The sequence below is a fragment of the Streptopelia decaocto genome, assembly GCF_964273445.1.
Source record: "Streptopelia decaocto genome assembly, chromosome: 6".
Taxonomy (NCBI): domain Eukaryota; kingdom Metazoa; phylum Chordata; class Aves; order Columbiformes; family Columbidae; genus Streptopelia; species Streptopelia decaocto.
This window is the reverse complement of record NC_138660.1, coordinates 62,689,153-62,703,038: the sequence shown is the minus strand read 5'-3', so window position 1 is coordinate 62,703,038 and position 13,886 is coordinate 62,689,153. Positions and strand designations below refer to the sequence as shown.

General features: G+C 38.9%; 1 protein-coding gene across 1 annotated transcript in view; it reads left to right on the top strand.

The window, feature by feature from the left end:
• LOC309441366 (von Willebrand factor D and EGF domain-containing protein-like) overlaps positions 1 to 13,886 on the top strand; it is a gene marked incomplete at its 3' end in the record, with an annotated part of 173,842 nt that overhangs the window by 115,462 nt on the left and 44,494 nt on the right. The window contains exons 18-20 of the mRNA XM_082055997.1: positions 3,677 to 3,814; positions 5,643 to 5,795; positions 7,238 to 7,402. Of these exons, the coding sequence (XP_081912123.1) occupies positions 3,677 to 3,814; positions 5,643 to 5,795; positions 7,238 to 7,402 (456 nt within the window). The remainder of the gene's footprint in view (positions 1 to 3,676; positions 3,815 to 5,642; positions 5,796 to 7,237; positions 7,403 to 13,886) is intronic.

Below are 13,886 nucleotides of genomic sequence, written 5' to 3'. Positions count from 1 at the left end.
TCCCCCTGGAAATATCATTCCCATGAGGACATGGAAGTTTGGGAACATTTTTGGCTGCATTTAGTTAAACACTTGGAAATCTACTATGAGAACAATTCTTCATTGCCTGTAAGGAGATGGATTGAAACAATAAAATCCAATATAATTCCATGAGTTAATAACTTCAGTGGATCTGCTCCTGTTGTTTGATCATCACCAGTGTCACACTGCTGCCCTTCTCACTTTATGCGGTATTGCACACAAATGGAGTGAAATCAAGCTCTATTATTCCATGTAAAATAGTCTGCCATAATTACAATGCATTGTTTAAAAATCCACACGGAGCATATTCCGAAATGTGGTTCCTATGCTTACACAAACAGTAATGAATGAAATAGCCAACACTTCAAAATAACACAACGCAACATGCAGCTGACTTAGAGACAAGGGCAGAGGACACCTTGATGGCCAGAGAAACACTGGGTTTTCCTGAACCCTTAATTCTCGCTGGGTTATATGAATGCCTATTGTTTTTGCTGTACTTCCCTCGTCAAAAATGCTAAAACACAAGCAACAACAGGGAAAAAAAAAATGATTGAGTGAAACAGGAATATATCTCAAAGTTTTAATAGCAGGTGAAAAATTATAAGCGAGTGGAGCTGAAAGCCAGCTGGGAAGTAGATGATTTTACTTCAGGGCAGGTTCTGTGACAACAATAAAAGCTCATCCTCGATGTTGTGTTTATGTCTCAATTCCCCAGAAAACCATCAGTAATCTAATGAGAAGGCAACGCTACCCTGCTCAAGTGACAGCACCACTTCACCATCAAATCTTCACAAATGATAGCGAACAGGTAGTAGAAACAAAAAGTTAACTCTTTTGAGAGCTTCTCAGAAACAAAAAGTTAACTCTTTTGAGAGCTTCTCAGACACCACTGCGAGACAAGCAGCAGCACAAGGAACACAGCGTGTTGCTAAGCGGTGGAAATTCGTGTGCATGGGTGTAATTTAGGATATAATTTAACAATGGGAACAAGGCGGGGAGAGAAGCCATTGGAAAATGTGAGGGAAGGATCACTCCAGAATTATCACCACTTTGAATTTCTGCAGAGACTTATATGCGCTTATCTCATCGAGTATTCAAAACACATTCCTTTTTCTTCGACATTATTAAGAATTCCTGGTTTTTCTTCTCTTGGCTACTGAAAGCAAGAACATCACCCACCTGAGAACAGAGCTCATCCTTGAAAACTGTATCTCAATCACAAAACCATTCTTTCATTCCCCGTGTACCATCCATTAATATAAAATTGAGGGGTGAAAGATGAAATTATAATTTCATTTTACTTTTCAGGAACCTGAAGGAAACTCCCAAGATTCGTGCATAGTTTGTAATTACCACAGAGTTCCTAAATGAGTCAACTTAGAGTCAACGTAAGGTGAAGACACTCAAGAAGTTTTTCTCTGCAGCTGTAGGTGGTCAACTCCCCTCGAGGCACAAAACAACCTTCTCTTCTCAGCCAATTTCTTGTGCACGGATGGAGAAACAGAGCTGGCACAGAAACAAATATTCCAACCCTGCAACCTAAAGATCTTGCATTCCTATTATTTTTATTTGTACTATAGCAGTGCCAAGAGAATTGAGACCCCCTTGTGTTGCAGTGCACTGGAGGTCGTGCAAACAGAATAACTGACGCTTCTTGTTGCAGGCAGTTTTTACTCATTCCTGCTGCTTCTTTTACAACCTTCAGCTAAGTTTCAGACTTTGCAAACATTTGTCCTTGGACTCAGCTGGACTATCATTATGCCTAAATTGATCAGACACTGTTCAAAATCCAATCTCTCCGAGTGAAATGAAGTGCTTGCACGGTTCCACCTTTACGTTACAAAAATCAGTCAAGTGACTGAATTTTAAAATTTAGCTTGTTACTGATGGTGTTCCTTTGCTTTTTGTAATTCATCTTTAAGATTTTAAAGTCAGCCCTTTGCAGCAAAAATAGAGGATGTAGGAGGGGGGAGAGGGGACCTGAGGAGAAGTGGTTGCTGCTACTGAAACTGGGAACTTCCTGCCTACTTCAATTGTCTATGGTATCATGTTTAGTCTTTACATGATACTTGGAGAAGGAAAATAATTACTTTTTTAATCAGAGGGTAACTCATTCAATATTTTCCAGAATGTGATGTCTAATAATTTCCCAGCGTGTCATCAGAAAGCAGAAAGCAGAGAAAAGCAGCTTGATGCTACGAATGTGCTAATTAAATAATACAATAGAAATAGTAATCCAAAATCTAACAAGTGAGGGGAAAAAGTAAATTAAGCCCCGCAATACTACGTGATGTCCAACCTATTTAACAGAAGCAAGAAACATGCAAAACCAACTTAGCACCAGAAGAGGGACATGGCTTTTGTGCCACTGTTCGGGTTTTGTTTGTTTGTTTTCACAAGACATGAGAAGGTGATGTCACTAACATTTTTAGGCAGCTTAATCAAGAGAAACCTCAATTTCACTTTTTTACGTTGAGATGCTATTTTAACTTGAGCAATGGAAGCTATCTGAAATGCTGAAGCAATGAGAGATTATGTTGTAGGAGATGAATAATAATGTTCTGTCTTTATCATCCTGTAACTCATTTCACTATGAGATTTAAAAAAAAAAAAAAAAAAAATTCTATTATCCTATAATCTTCTTTCATGATAAAGCTGGATGTCTGATATGGAACAAGCCTTCCTGTACCTTGTGGTATGTCTTGAAGCAAGTATCTGGACCAGAAGTTGTCCCAGTCTCCTTGGGTATCCTAGGGATGCCTGGATAGAAATGACAGGGACTAGTTTACAACCGGCTGTCAGGGCTGTGTATTCTGGTAACCAGCAATAGCCAAGTTAAGTTTTCCCAAGTGCACAGAGACAGCAGAATGCATACAAGAGGCCTGAAGGACTTTTTAACAATGTTATGTGTGATTACTCAGATAGTAATTTTAACTTTTGGGTCACCTTCTCCTATAGGTATCAGTTGAACCATCCCGAGTTGTGAATTCAAGTATCAGTTGGGTCCAGGAAGTTTAAAACCTTATTTCCAAAATCAGCAACAGCCAAGACACATTGGTTTGGGTTTTGATTCTATAGCAGCTTATCTTCTGTACACCAGCACTGTGCCTCAGATATTTTCAGCAGGTTTCTTCAAATTTTAATTTAAATAGAAAAAAAAATGCTTTTTAAAAAATCTGGTCATTTTTTAAGGTTTACCTTCAGCCAGAGTCTATCAGGCTGATTCACAATAAGCTATTAGTTACGTGAGGTTCACATAGAAACAAAAAGCACAATAGGTCAGTACATGGCTCTTCATATCCTAAAGCCAAGATGGTGACGTTCATTGCCTTCTTCAGTATATGACAAAGATCTCACATAAACAAGACAACAAAAGCAGCGACAAAGATGTGAAATGCAGGGAAATAATTCATTTAACAAGCAGTTTTCTACGAGCGGTAGTCTGAAGTTCAGTACTTCTGGTGCCAGTAACAACAGTAACACACAGTGTGATAAAAGCAGGTTTAAGTGAGACGGAGCGAATTTGGCACTAACATGATCCCGGTGATGAGTTTACAGGTGAGAAGTAAGTGTTAGTCTGCTTCAACATCTGAGCTGAGGAATAAACAGGGAGCCTTTCCTGATTATTAACCTCCCCTTTGTTTTGCCACAGGTCTCAACTGTCAGGAAGACAGGAATGAATGTGAAGAGAGTCTTTGTTTTCCCGGAGTGTCTTGTATTAATACCTTTGGATCATATGCATGTGGAATTTGCCCCAGTGGGATGGAGGGAAATGGTAAAATTTGTAAATGTAAGTGTTTTGCATGATTTATTTTAATAGATGGGGAAATTCTGCTACTATTATCCTTAATTATTTTGCCACTCTCTTCAAGCACAGACCTTTAAATATCCATATCAGACTACTGTCATATTATATTAATATGGATAATTGCAAACTGATCTCTCTTTGCTATTTTTCACTGCAGTTTAGTTCCATTTTGATTAGAATGAACAGCAGCATACAAAAAAGTATTTTCCAGATGCCAGCTGGATAAGTTGCCAAGGATGTTCCCCATGTTCTCCACTATTTCACTCTTAAATACACCATTCACTAAGAAGTACTTGGGGAGCACCTCCAGGACTCCATTGGTGTTGGGGAACGCTGTGTAAGCAATCCACAGCTCCTCAGCTCCTGCTTGGCCTAAATTCCTGCCACAGGTCCCAACTGGTGAAGGAAATGGCTAGGAACAATTTTACACCTGCTCAGTATTTGCTTTTGGGGCAACTTACTGTTTAGTATAAAGACCACAGTGACTTTGTGCTATGCTGAGGCCTTCCCAGTGCGCAGGCCGCGGCCTACTCACGCTCTGCTTGTTTCAGTCCTACACACGTAAGTCTCCTCCAAAAACAACATTTTGTTGGCCAGAAGGAGAGAAAACAGAACTTGAAGTGTTTCACGTTTGTTTGTTTGCTGGTGCAACTGCAGGATCCTGGCACCAGCAGGACTGCCCTTGCCAGATTTACCAAATATCCTGTCAATCGTACTGCCAAATGTCCATATAGATTGTTTTCTTTGCTGGATTATTTGGCCACATTGGTTATTTCAAAGTGATTTTGCATCTGTTCCGCTAACGCATGTTTTTGTAGCTGATTTGACCAATGAAGGAAGAATACATAAATGATGCCCTCTTAAGAAAATGTATCAGAAAAAGTAATTTCTTTATATTTTTTTGAATTACAAAAAGATTTCTCTATTTCCAAAAATGCACGTTTACTAGCAGCAATAAACCTGAGGGCTTCCTTGTTCATCCAAAATAGGACAGAAATAATTCTTTGTAGTTCTGATATACAGACCAGTTTTGATATACCTACTCATATTTCCCTTGCTTAAGCAAGTATAAAGGCTTCTGAGAGGAAGGAGAAGAAAGCTGAAGTAATTTTATAGCTCTTAGAGCAGCTCAGTGCATTCTATATTAAATATCTAAAGAATCCTAATCTCAGGCTTTATTAAGAGTACAGAATATCCAAGAGACCCATAGCAACAGCTGTTTAACTTGCAACATTACCCATGTAGACTTCACAATCCCTAATTCACTCAACAAATTATCTTAAAATTGTGCAGAAATCAGTGTTTTTTAGAGTCTCCACCAAACAATTTTCCTCTTTACATCCATGTATACTTTGTACAGGTATTTTAACACATACAAAGTTTGCAGATTAACTAAATGAAGCCAAAAAAACATCTACAACACAGAAGCTTCCACAGGAATCAGACAGAGCGCAGGTCCCAGTGTGTAGTGCAGCATCTCCATCCAAGTAACAACACTGTCTAACACATGGGGACCCGAGCCCTCCTCGCTGCCCCCAGCTCAATAAAAGATCACTGTGCATATTAAGTACATCTCCCAGATAAGCAAAGTTCAGTGAGTTCCAGTATAGTCATTTTTTCTGTCTTTGTGATGAAGCTTTGCTGCATGTCAGCAGCTGACTCACCCGATTTGCCTTTATTTGCTTGATGGTTGGTTTCCAGAATAAACTTATGTCAGGTTATCTGATTTGCTGTTACTGTTGCTTTTTATCATCAATCACAGCTAAGCTGTAACACCTTGTTTCCTTGTCTCCATGCTTGCTTTTCACAGCTGTGCTTGCCGCTGACATTACAAAAGCTTTAAGCACTGAAGAAGGGAATGGCAAAGGTGAATTGAACAAGACTGAGGTTAAGCAGCTACTGCAACCCTTAGAGGCAAAGGATTCTTCTGTAATTAAGAATTTTAGCATAAGTGATAGACATGGTAGGTATACAAGGTTATGAAACCCTTTCCAGTTGCTGCAGTTTACTTATGCAGAATCATACATTTTTATCATCTTAACAGTAAACATAAACTAGCTGTTTATAGTACATCATAGAAAGATAAAATCAAAACCACCCTCAATACATCAGACTGGACTGGTGCTAAACAATTTTACATGGGAACAGAGCCACTACAGCAACAGCAATCAGAGCGGCCAGCCTTAACTAGAAATCACGTCGCTTCTGCAGGTAGAACAAAATCACTCCAAATCTTAGTGATCAATGGAAAGCACAATGATAAGAATGACAGCTTATGCCAACCTGCCATCGCCAAGTGATGCTGACATTTTATTTCGGCGTTTGACAAGCAGCCACTGAATTAAGGCTGGGTTTTGAGCATGAGGGAAGATCGACTCTTGAAGTATGAACTTGACTGTGGCAGCTGCTTTTCCCAGACACGGCGCACGTCAGTCCTCTCTAGCAGGGCTGTGCACCTGAACACTGCTTAAGTTGACCCAGTTCTAAAGGGTATTGTATTTTTAGTTGATTTTCTAGTGAAGGCAGGGAGCAGAAGAATTGAGGCTGGACATATCTGTTGTGTAGGGGCATATAAAGTTTGTGGGTTTTTTCCTCACCTTCTTTTGTGTATCTATACCAGGCCAGCCAACACCTAACCAGAACACGCCTCTTACAGGTATCATAATGCTGCAAGCAAGGTGCAAAAATAAAGCTGCAAATACTTGAGAATCATGACAGAGACCTCACTGAGGGCAATTTAAAAAGATCTACAATGATCATTAAGATTTTATTCATCATCTGTTCTCTGTCTTGACACTATTAAAAACTTCACAGGCAGTTCATATACGCTTGCTATTCAGTGACATCATAAGTGATAAAATATTACATATTACCAGAGTGTTAAATTTTGCATGTAATACTAAGATAATTAAAGTAATCTCCTGTCATACAAGGTCTGACACATTAAGGATGATTTCTAGATCAGAAACCCATGTACTTGACAGTGTATTTTTAAAAGTAGGGTATATGTGCTGCAAGGTTTGATGATTACCTTCCAATTACAAAAGACAAAAGGATGTCGAGTAATACAATTTCTCCGTTAATCTTTCTCTCATGCTAAAAATTAGAGTTTCTATATTATCCATGATAAATGTCAAACAACTTTGAGTAATAAACTTGAAAACATGTAATTAGAGGACTAATAAATCTTGCTTTAATGAGAAACAGCTGTTCTGTTACACCGTGCCTACAGGACATCCTCATGTTTGGCTCAAGGTTTGGGAACATTATGCATTAATTAGACATTAAAAGAATAAAAGCAGTTTTAAAGCTTTAGTCAGGCTCAGGTAGTCACTGCTTAATATTATATATGCATTTGATTTGAGAAGTTATTAATAAACATGTTTGAACTCCCTTCTTTTTCAGGCCATGTGGCACCACTGTCACATATTACTACCTGCGCCAACAGGCCGTGTTTTCCTGGAGTGTTGTGTTTTGATCGGAAACCACCTTACATTGGATATGTCTGCGGCCGATGTCCTGCGGGGTTTTTCGGAAATGGTCGAACCTGTACCAAAGTCCCCAGGCCAGGTACTTTTTCATTTTTAGAATTTTAAAAAGGTTTTGCATACAAAGGCTGTAAGAAAATATTAACTAGTATGGTATTACAATACAACATACTTTATAATCAAACACTAAAGGCTTTTTTTCTTCACTCTTACCTGACGAGCAGCTAGCAGGTCTTATTTCAGGAATACCTGACTCTATGAGCTGAAATTCAATAGCTCAACCACCTCATTTGCTGTTAGGGAGAATTCTTCACAACAGGACTTACTAGATGGTATGAATCACCACATCTGTATTTCTACCACAGCACTGGCACAGGATTTCAAAACATGTTTCCTCCTCGGGAAGATCAGAACATGACACATGCCAGTATCGCTCTGCTTCCCTTCTTTCCTAATTCTTTTGCTGCAAGGCATCTGTTCTCCAAGGTGACCTGTGAAGATGATAAACAAAGTGTCACCAAAGAACAACTACACCAACAACTAAAGGCAACAGATAATTAAAGCATTTCAATAGTATCATTTGTACCCTGAGCAATAATCTTCCTTAGGGAGCTCTGAAGCTCAGCTGGCCCCATTAATCTCTGAGGACTGATCATTAGAAGAGGTCTTCTGCTGTGATAAAAGACAAGCTGGGTCCTGACCTCAGGCAGAGAGTGGCAATAGCATAGCAACCACTCATCAGTCATCCGAGCCTGCTCTCTCTCCATGAAATTCTCATAATTCAATGTACAGCTTTCGAGGGACGGTCTGGATGGTTGTCCCCTTTTTACTGCACAGAGAGATTTGCCAAGAGACCTCATGTTTATTCCTTAATAACAGTAGTTACTAGGTCAGATTTCTGGTTCCTTCGTGTCCTTAAGTATTCCAGATAGACTGGCTTGAAACCTGTCAAATTGTTCTCCAGCCTCCTCCGCTTGACAGACCCACCTTCGCTCCCCATTCCGTATCCAAATCAATTACTGTTGCCCTAGTGCTGTATTTTGATGCACACTCTCAAAGCGGAAGCAATTTTACCGCTCAGTGTAGGTATCATCCAATTTCTTTGAACTATAAATTGATTTTAGCCAGTTCGCTAAATCTAAAGGTCACAAAAATAAACCCAACATTTTTCTTTCTCTAGCAATGAGTATGTACAATATATTACTCAGTTTGTCAGAGTCACGAAGTCAGCTATTGACTCTTCTATAACTTGGTGAAGCTGTAAAAGCAGTTGAGCACCAAGAAATAAATTGTTGCGCATATAAATAAACTAACATTTCTGTTATTGCCCAAAGCTGCACCTTGTCATTAATAGGATAATGGGATATACATTGTATACCCCAAAGGTCATTTAAGTGCTGTTGAGTAGAACAGATACTCTACAGCTGTAGATATTGGTGCAGTAAATCAGACCCACCTACATTGTGCTTATATAAACATTAACCAACACATTTGTGCATGTTCTAAAAAGAAATGTAGACAGTGGTTGTCATTTGCTGTGATTCATACCTCTCATACACAGTCCCAGGCACGATTTAAGAAACATCCCAAGTATCAGGATCTCAAACTAATATATGATTCTTTCAAAAGCAAGTTGTGTATCAGAGGCTGGGGGGTTGTTTCTCTTTTTTTCTCTCAAATAGCCAAGCTGAGACTGGGACTTCATGCTGCAAATGTGCCCATGCAACCAGCTCATGCACTGTGCGGGGGGAATGAAGAGGAGTTATTCTTTGTTCCATCAGAACCTTATATCCACTCATGTGAATTATATCACAATATAAACTATGAGAGTCTTGTGCCTCAAGGTTAAACGAGAGTAGTCATTTGTTTTAATATTTAGAAATGAAAGCAATTGCTGCAGCTGTACGAGTGTCCTAATTTATGACTAAAATGATCGGTTTAACTTTCTTTCCCATGTGCTCTGCTGGTTGAAGCAGAATTATTGTATAGCACTGATGATTAAAAGATATCAGACAAAAAAGAAAGAACTTCCAATTAAATTTATGTACAGTTATGGATTATGATTATTATGAAATCCTCCCTGCTAGAATAATAGCTTCTTTCCCTTGTAACTTATGGTATCATTCTTCAAATGAAACAGAACAAATCCTCTTCAGCTTGCTACAGTGCTTGTGAAGGTACTGGGATTATGTGCCACTTCTTTCCAACTCTAGTAATTTTAATCTAAAAATACTCCTGCTAATCCCTATTTTGTACTTTTATTGGCCGCTTTTGACATGAAGTTATACTCAATTGTTGTGATTTAAGGATTAAAGGATAAGTATTTTTTCTAACAGAAACTGCAAAAATTAGCCCACTGCCTTTGTAGACTACTGAGGAGAAAAAATACGCCAGAAGAGAATTGTTTCCTACGTCAGTGTTTGATGAGCTGTACCCAAAAGTCCTTCAGATTTGATTTATAGTCAACAAAGTGCCATGTCCTCAGCACTGGTGTGTGATAGGTATTCATCTCTTGATGTATTTGACTTACTGCAAACTGTCTAACTCCACCAGTAAGTTTCTAAGCTATATTCACCTGCTTTGCCAACAACGAGGAGTCTCATTCTGTTCTCACTTATGGTATTACCTGGTTTATATCAGCAATTTGTACCAGTTTAAATCAGCCAGACTTGATTGCGATTGTTTCTGAAGTACATTAGATTAGCCCTAAGAAAAAACATCACCAGTATCAAAGCCGATATGGAGTTTCACATATAAAGGGAAAATTTTATTTTTAAAAATACATTCTTCTATCATAAACAAGAAACTATTTCTCTCCCTTCAAAATCCATAAAGCGGGCATCTTACATTATTTTAAAAATTTACTAGTAGGATCAAAAGTCCTTTAATTTTGCTGGCGTTGCAATAAAGAGGAAAGTCTAAGGAATGTAAATCTGTCCAGGCATCACTGGCTGCATTATACATTTGTATAAAATATCTGTTACCTTTTTCTTAGAAGAGGCATATCTATTAAATCAAACCATGCAGTATCATTGGTCATATTCTTGGCACAAAGAAAATGAATATATCCTAATGGGGAATGTTGGTGATGTTATTGCGTGTTACAGTATTAGTTCATGTCAGATGCTACTGGAATTTCTCTAGACTGGTTTCATCACTCACAGTCACAGAGATACCCATCTGTTTGCACTTTCTTTAGCAGGTTAGAGAGGTTGGTGCCATCGCAAAGGATTTATTTTTTTCCTATTAGTAAATCAGCAATTTTACCAGACAAAGCAGCGCCACATCCATCATCAATAAGAGACTGTTTGTTCAGAGCCAGCTCCTTCTGCCTCTCCTGCTTCAGGGAGCCAGAGATCAAGAGAGAGGATTATTTTATGATCTCTGTAATCGAGTTCTGCTGTTCCGTTCTGAACACCACTGCTGGCTCTCCTGCCATTGCAGTTAATTTGCAGTATTGTAGACATTTGGCACTTGATGTATTTTTGGATGTGCCAGCTATTTGTTATGTTTATGTACTCTGTATTTTACACTATTTCAGTATCTGCACCGTGCTTCTGAATTCACTTTGATTTTACATCAGAGAGACCTCTGTGACCTTCTCATTTGCACCACTGTCAGATCAACATCAAGGTTGGGATTTAAAAGGAGAGCAAGATGTTTTGAATTAAAGGAATGTGTGTGTTTAAACACATGCTGCTCAGGATGAACCAGAGGAACATACTAGTCTTAAGTTTTAACATTCTTAACTTTTAAATTTTGAAATCTCTGCTGTCATTATTAGCACTCATCACTAATCACTGTCCATGAAAAATAAATAACCCCAGTAAAAGCTTCGGTCACCAACCCAAGGTTTATTCTCTGGAGCAAACTGCAGGAGTAGGGACCTCTTACTGCCTGGAACCCATCAAATGATTTTGCTTCAAGAGATGGCTGAAGAACATAATAGATTCCTTTCATCTTTTATCTAACAGAACTGATGAATTTGCATTAAAAAGATCAAAGCTCAGATTCCAGTCTTAGTTAGACCAGTGTAAATCATATATGATTCCATTAAACGAACAGCATTACCCTAATGGAGTGAGCTGAACACTGTTCCTGAAGACAGACCTTACAGGCTGTTAAGGCAGGCATATCACAAACAGAACTTCTCCATATGAAATCTGTATGTACCAACAGGTGTCGACGCAACGCACACACTTCCCAGCATTTGAAGTGTGCTTTGCAATGAGTAACTAACCAGTCTGGACTTGGTTTATGCAATGAATAACAAAGCTCACTTGAAGGCAGCAATATTTTGATGCTGCAGTTCTTTGCTGTGAAGTTCTCTGAGATCCTTGCAAAGAAGTCAAAAGAAACACAAAAGAAATATTAAATAATACTCTGATTTGCCTCCATCTGGTAATAGCTCTCAGCTATTCTTGTGGGCTCCAAAACCTGTAAGTGTTGCACCTCCTGCTCTGACTCAGGCCACTGAAACTCTGTCCACAACTCCTGTTTGGAATTTGTGGTGGAACTCGCTGATCCCTTCCATAAACCATGTTTCAGTGTTTCTAGCTTGTGTAGTTCAGGACAAAATGTACATTTTTTTAAGGCTGACCAGATATGATGTAATGATGTCTCCTTCAAGAGGTACGTGATGAAATGGCAACTGAAGTGGGGTTAGAAATCTCACTCAAAGACATTCCAGATAAATTCGGACTCATGAAAGACACAGTTTTGCAAATCATATACCAGTAATCTTCGCACGAGGCCAGGAGCAGCCTGGCATTTCGGACATAACCTGTGACCCTCTCCTGCCCTCTCAGTATATAATTGCTACTGAAAATCCTCTCCTGTACTTGTCAAGATAGAAAGGGAATCAGAGAGTCTTTCTGATGGCTTTCTCCTCCTTACGGATACCTAATAAAATATTAAGTATTTTCAGAAAAATATCAACAGAGGCCTATATGGCACATGCTATGACCCAATCATAACAACTAAAGTAGGCACAGTGGGAAGAATATGTTTAGATAATTTAAAAGATAAACGCTTTCCAGCTTCACTGATCCATATACTCTGTCAATCCAGAATTTGTTAAGTGCTTCCAATCCAGATGATATATTTAGGAAATGATGTAGCTCAGCAATAGAAGACCAATGAAGCCCACGCCATAAAATCACTAGGGAAGAGGACTCAGCTGTATGCCATGAATAATATTTACATTCAATCAGAACATCAAGTACAGATTACATTTCTCTCCTACCAAGAATGTGCCACCTTTTGCTTAAGCAATCACTGTGCCATCACGACTTTTAAGTGATAATAACAACTCTGTCTCTAACAAATAATCTATGGAGGATAGAGGCCCTGTAGTTTTTTACACTGACACAACAGAGAGCAAGATTATCTCTCCTTAAATTTTCCAAGCTCATTTAATCACCCAGCTATGAGAGCACACGGCTTTTAAAGCGTGCCAACCCTGTTTCCACAAATTTGATAAGATTGCTGTTTTGTTAAAGGCACTTAGAAGCCCTTTAGAACTGTGGAGTAACTCATACCGGACCAATATTCTGGCCCCATTAAGGTAACACAAGAGTTTTGCCACTAACTGCAAAAGCAAAGCAGGAGTTGAGGAAAAATAATTCATAAGCAATACAAAGCGCAGTACAGGGGTAAAAATAGGTGTGAAATACACAGACTCATCATTGCTCAGGGCATATTTAGGACTAACCCCTTAACACCTTGCTGTTGTTGATGAACAGAAGTGGTGGCACTCACTCCAGTGAATTTGCTTGCAGAATCAGGTGATATACACTGCCAATCCATGTGAATTTTGCCCCCAAAATTACACATCATGTGTATAGAGGTAGGTCACTTCTGAAGGGACACAGCAACAGCCTATAGCAAACACAACACTCTGATCATCTGGGATGCAGGAGAAAATTACCTCGCTTGCTGATCATTTATTAGCTTAAGAATTTCATAGAATTGTAGAATATCCAGGTTGGGAGGGACCTCAAAAGATCATCTGGTACAACCTTTGATTTCTCAAAGGACATTTCTCTCCTATACTATGACAAAAATATAAAACCAAACAAAGGTTTTGTTTTAATTTCTATAGGACACAGGGGGGAAGATCTGCACACTGCAGAGATCACCAGAGCTCTCTGGTCTGTAAGTGGTGGAACAGCTGATAAATCTTCTATATTACTAAAAAATAGCAGTTCTCAGAGTTTCTCCATGCTAACACACGTTGCTTCGGTACTTATAGAGCATTGTCTTAAACATGTCAGATTTGAATCAAGCTATTGGTTTATGACATTTTAAATCCTTCTTGAACTAATGTAGTACCTCAGAGGAAAGGTAATCCTGAAGCCTTCTTCCTTCCTCCTCCTCCAAATGCCTCCACTGAGTTCGTAACTTCCCCTTTACATTTGTTGGGATGCAAAACAAAAGGGACTTATTATCTTCTCCATAGCTATTTATGCCACAATGTTGCACCCCTAAGTGACCTTGGCTTGCTTCAAAATTCTTGCTCCACTAAAAACAACAATTTCAAGTCTCTCTACTTGCTCATCCTAACA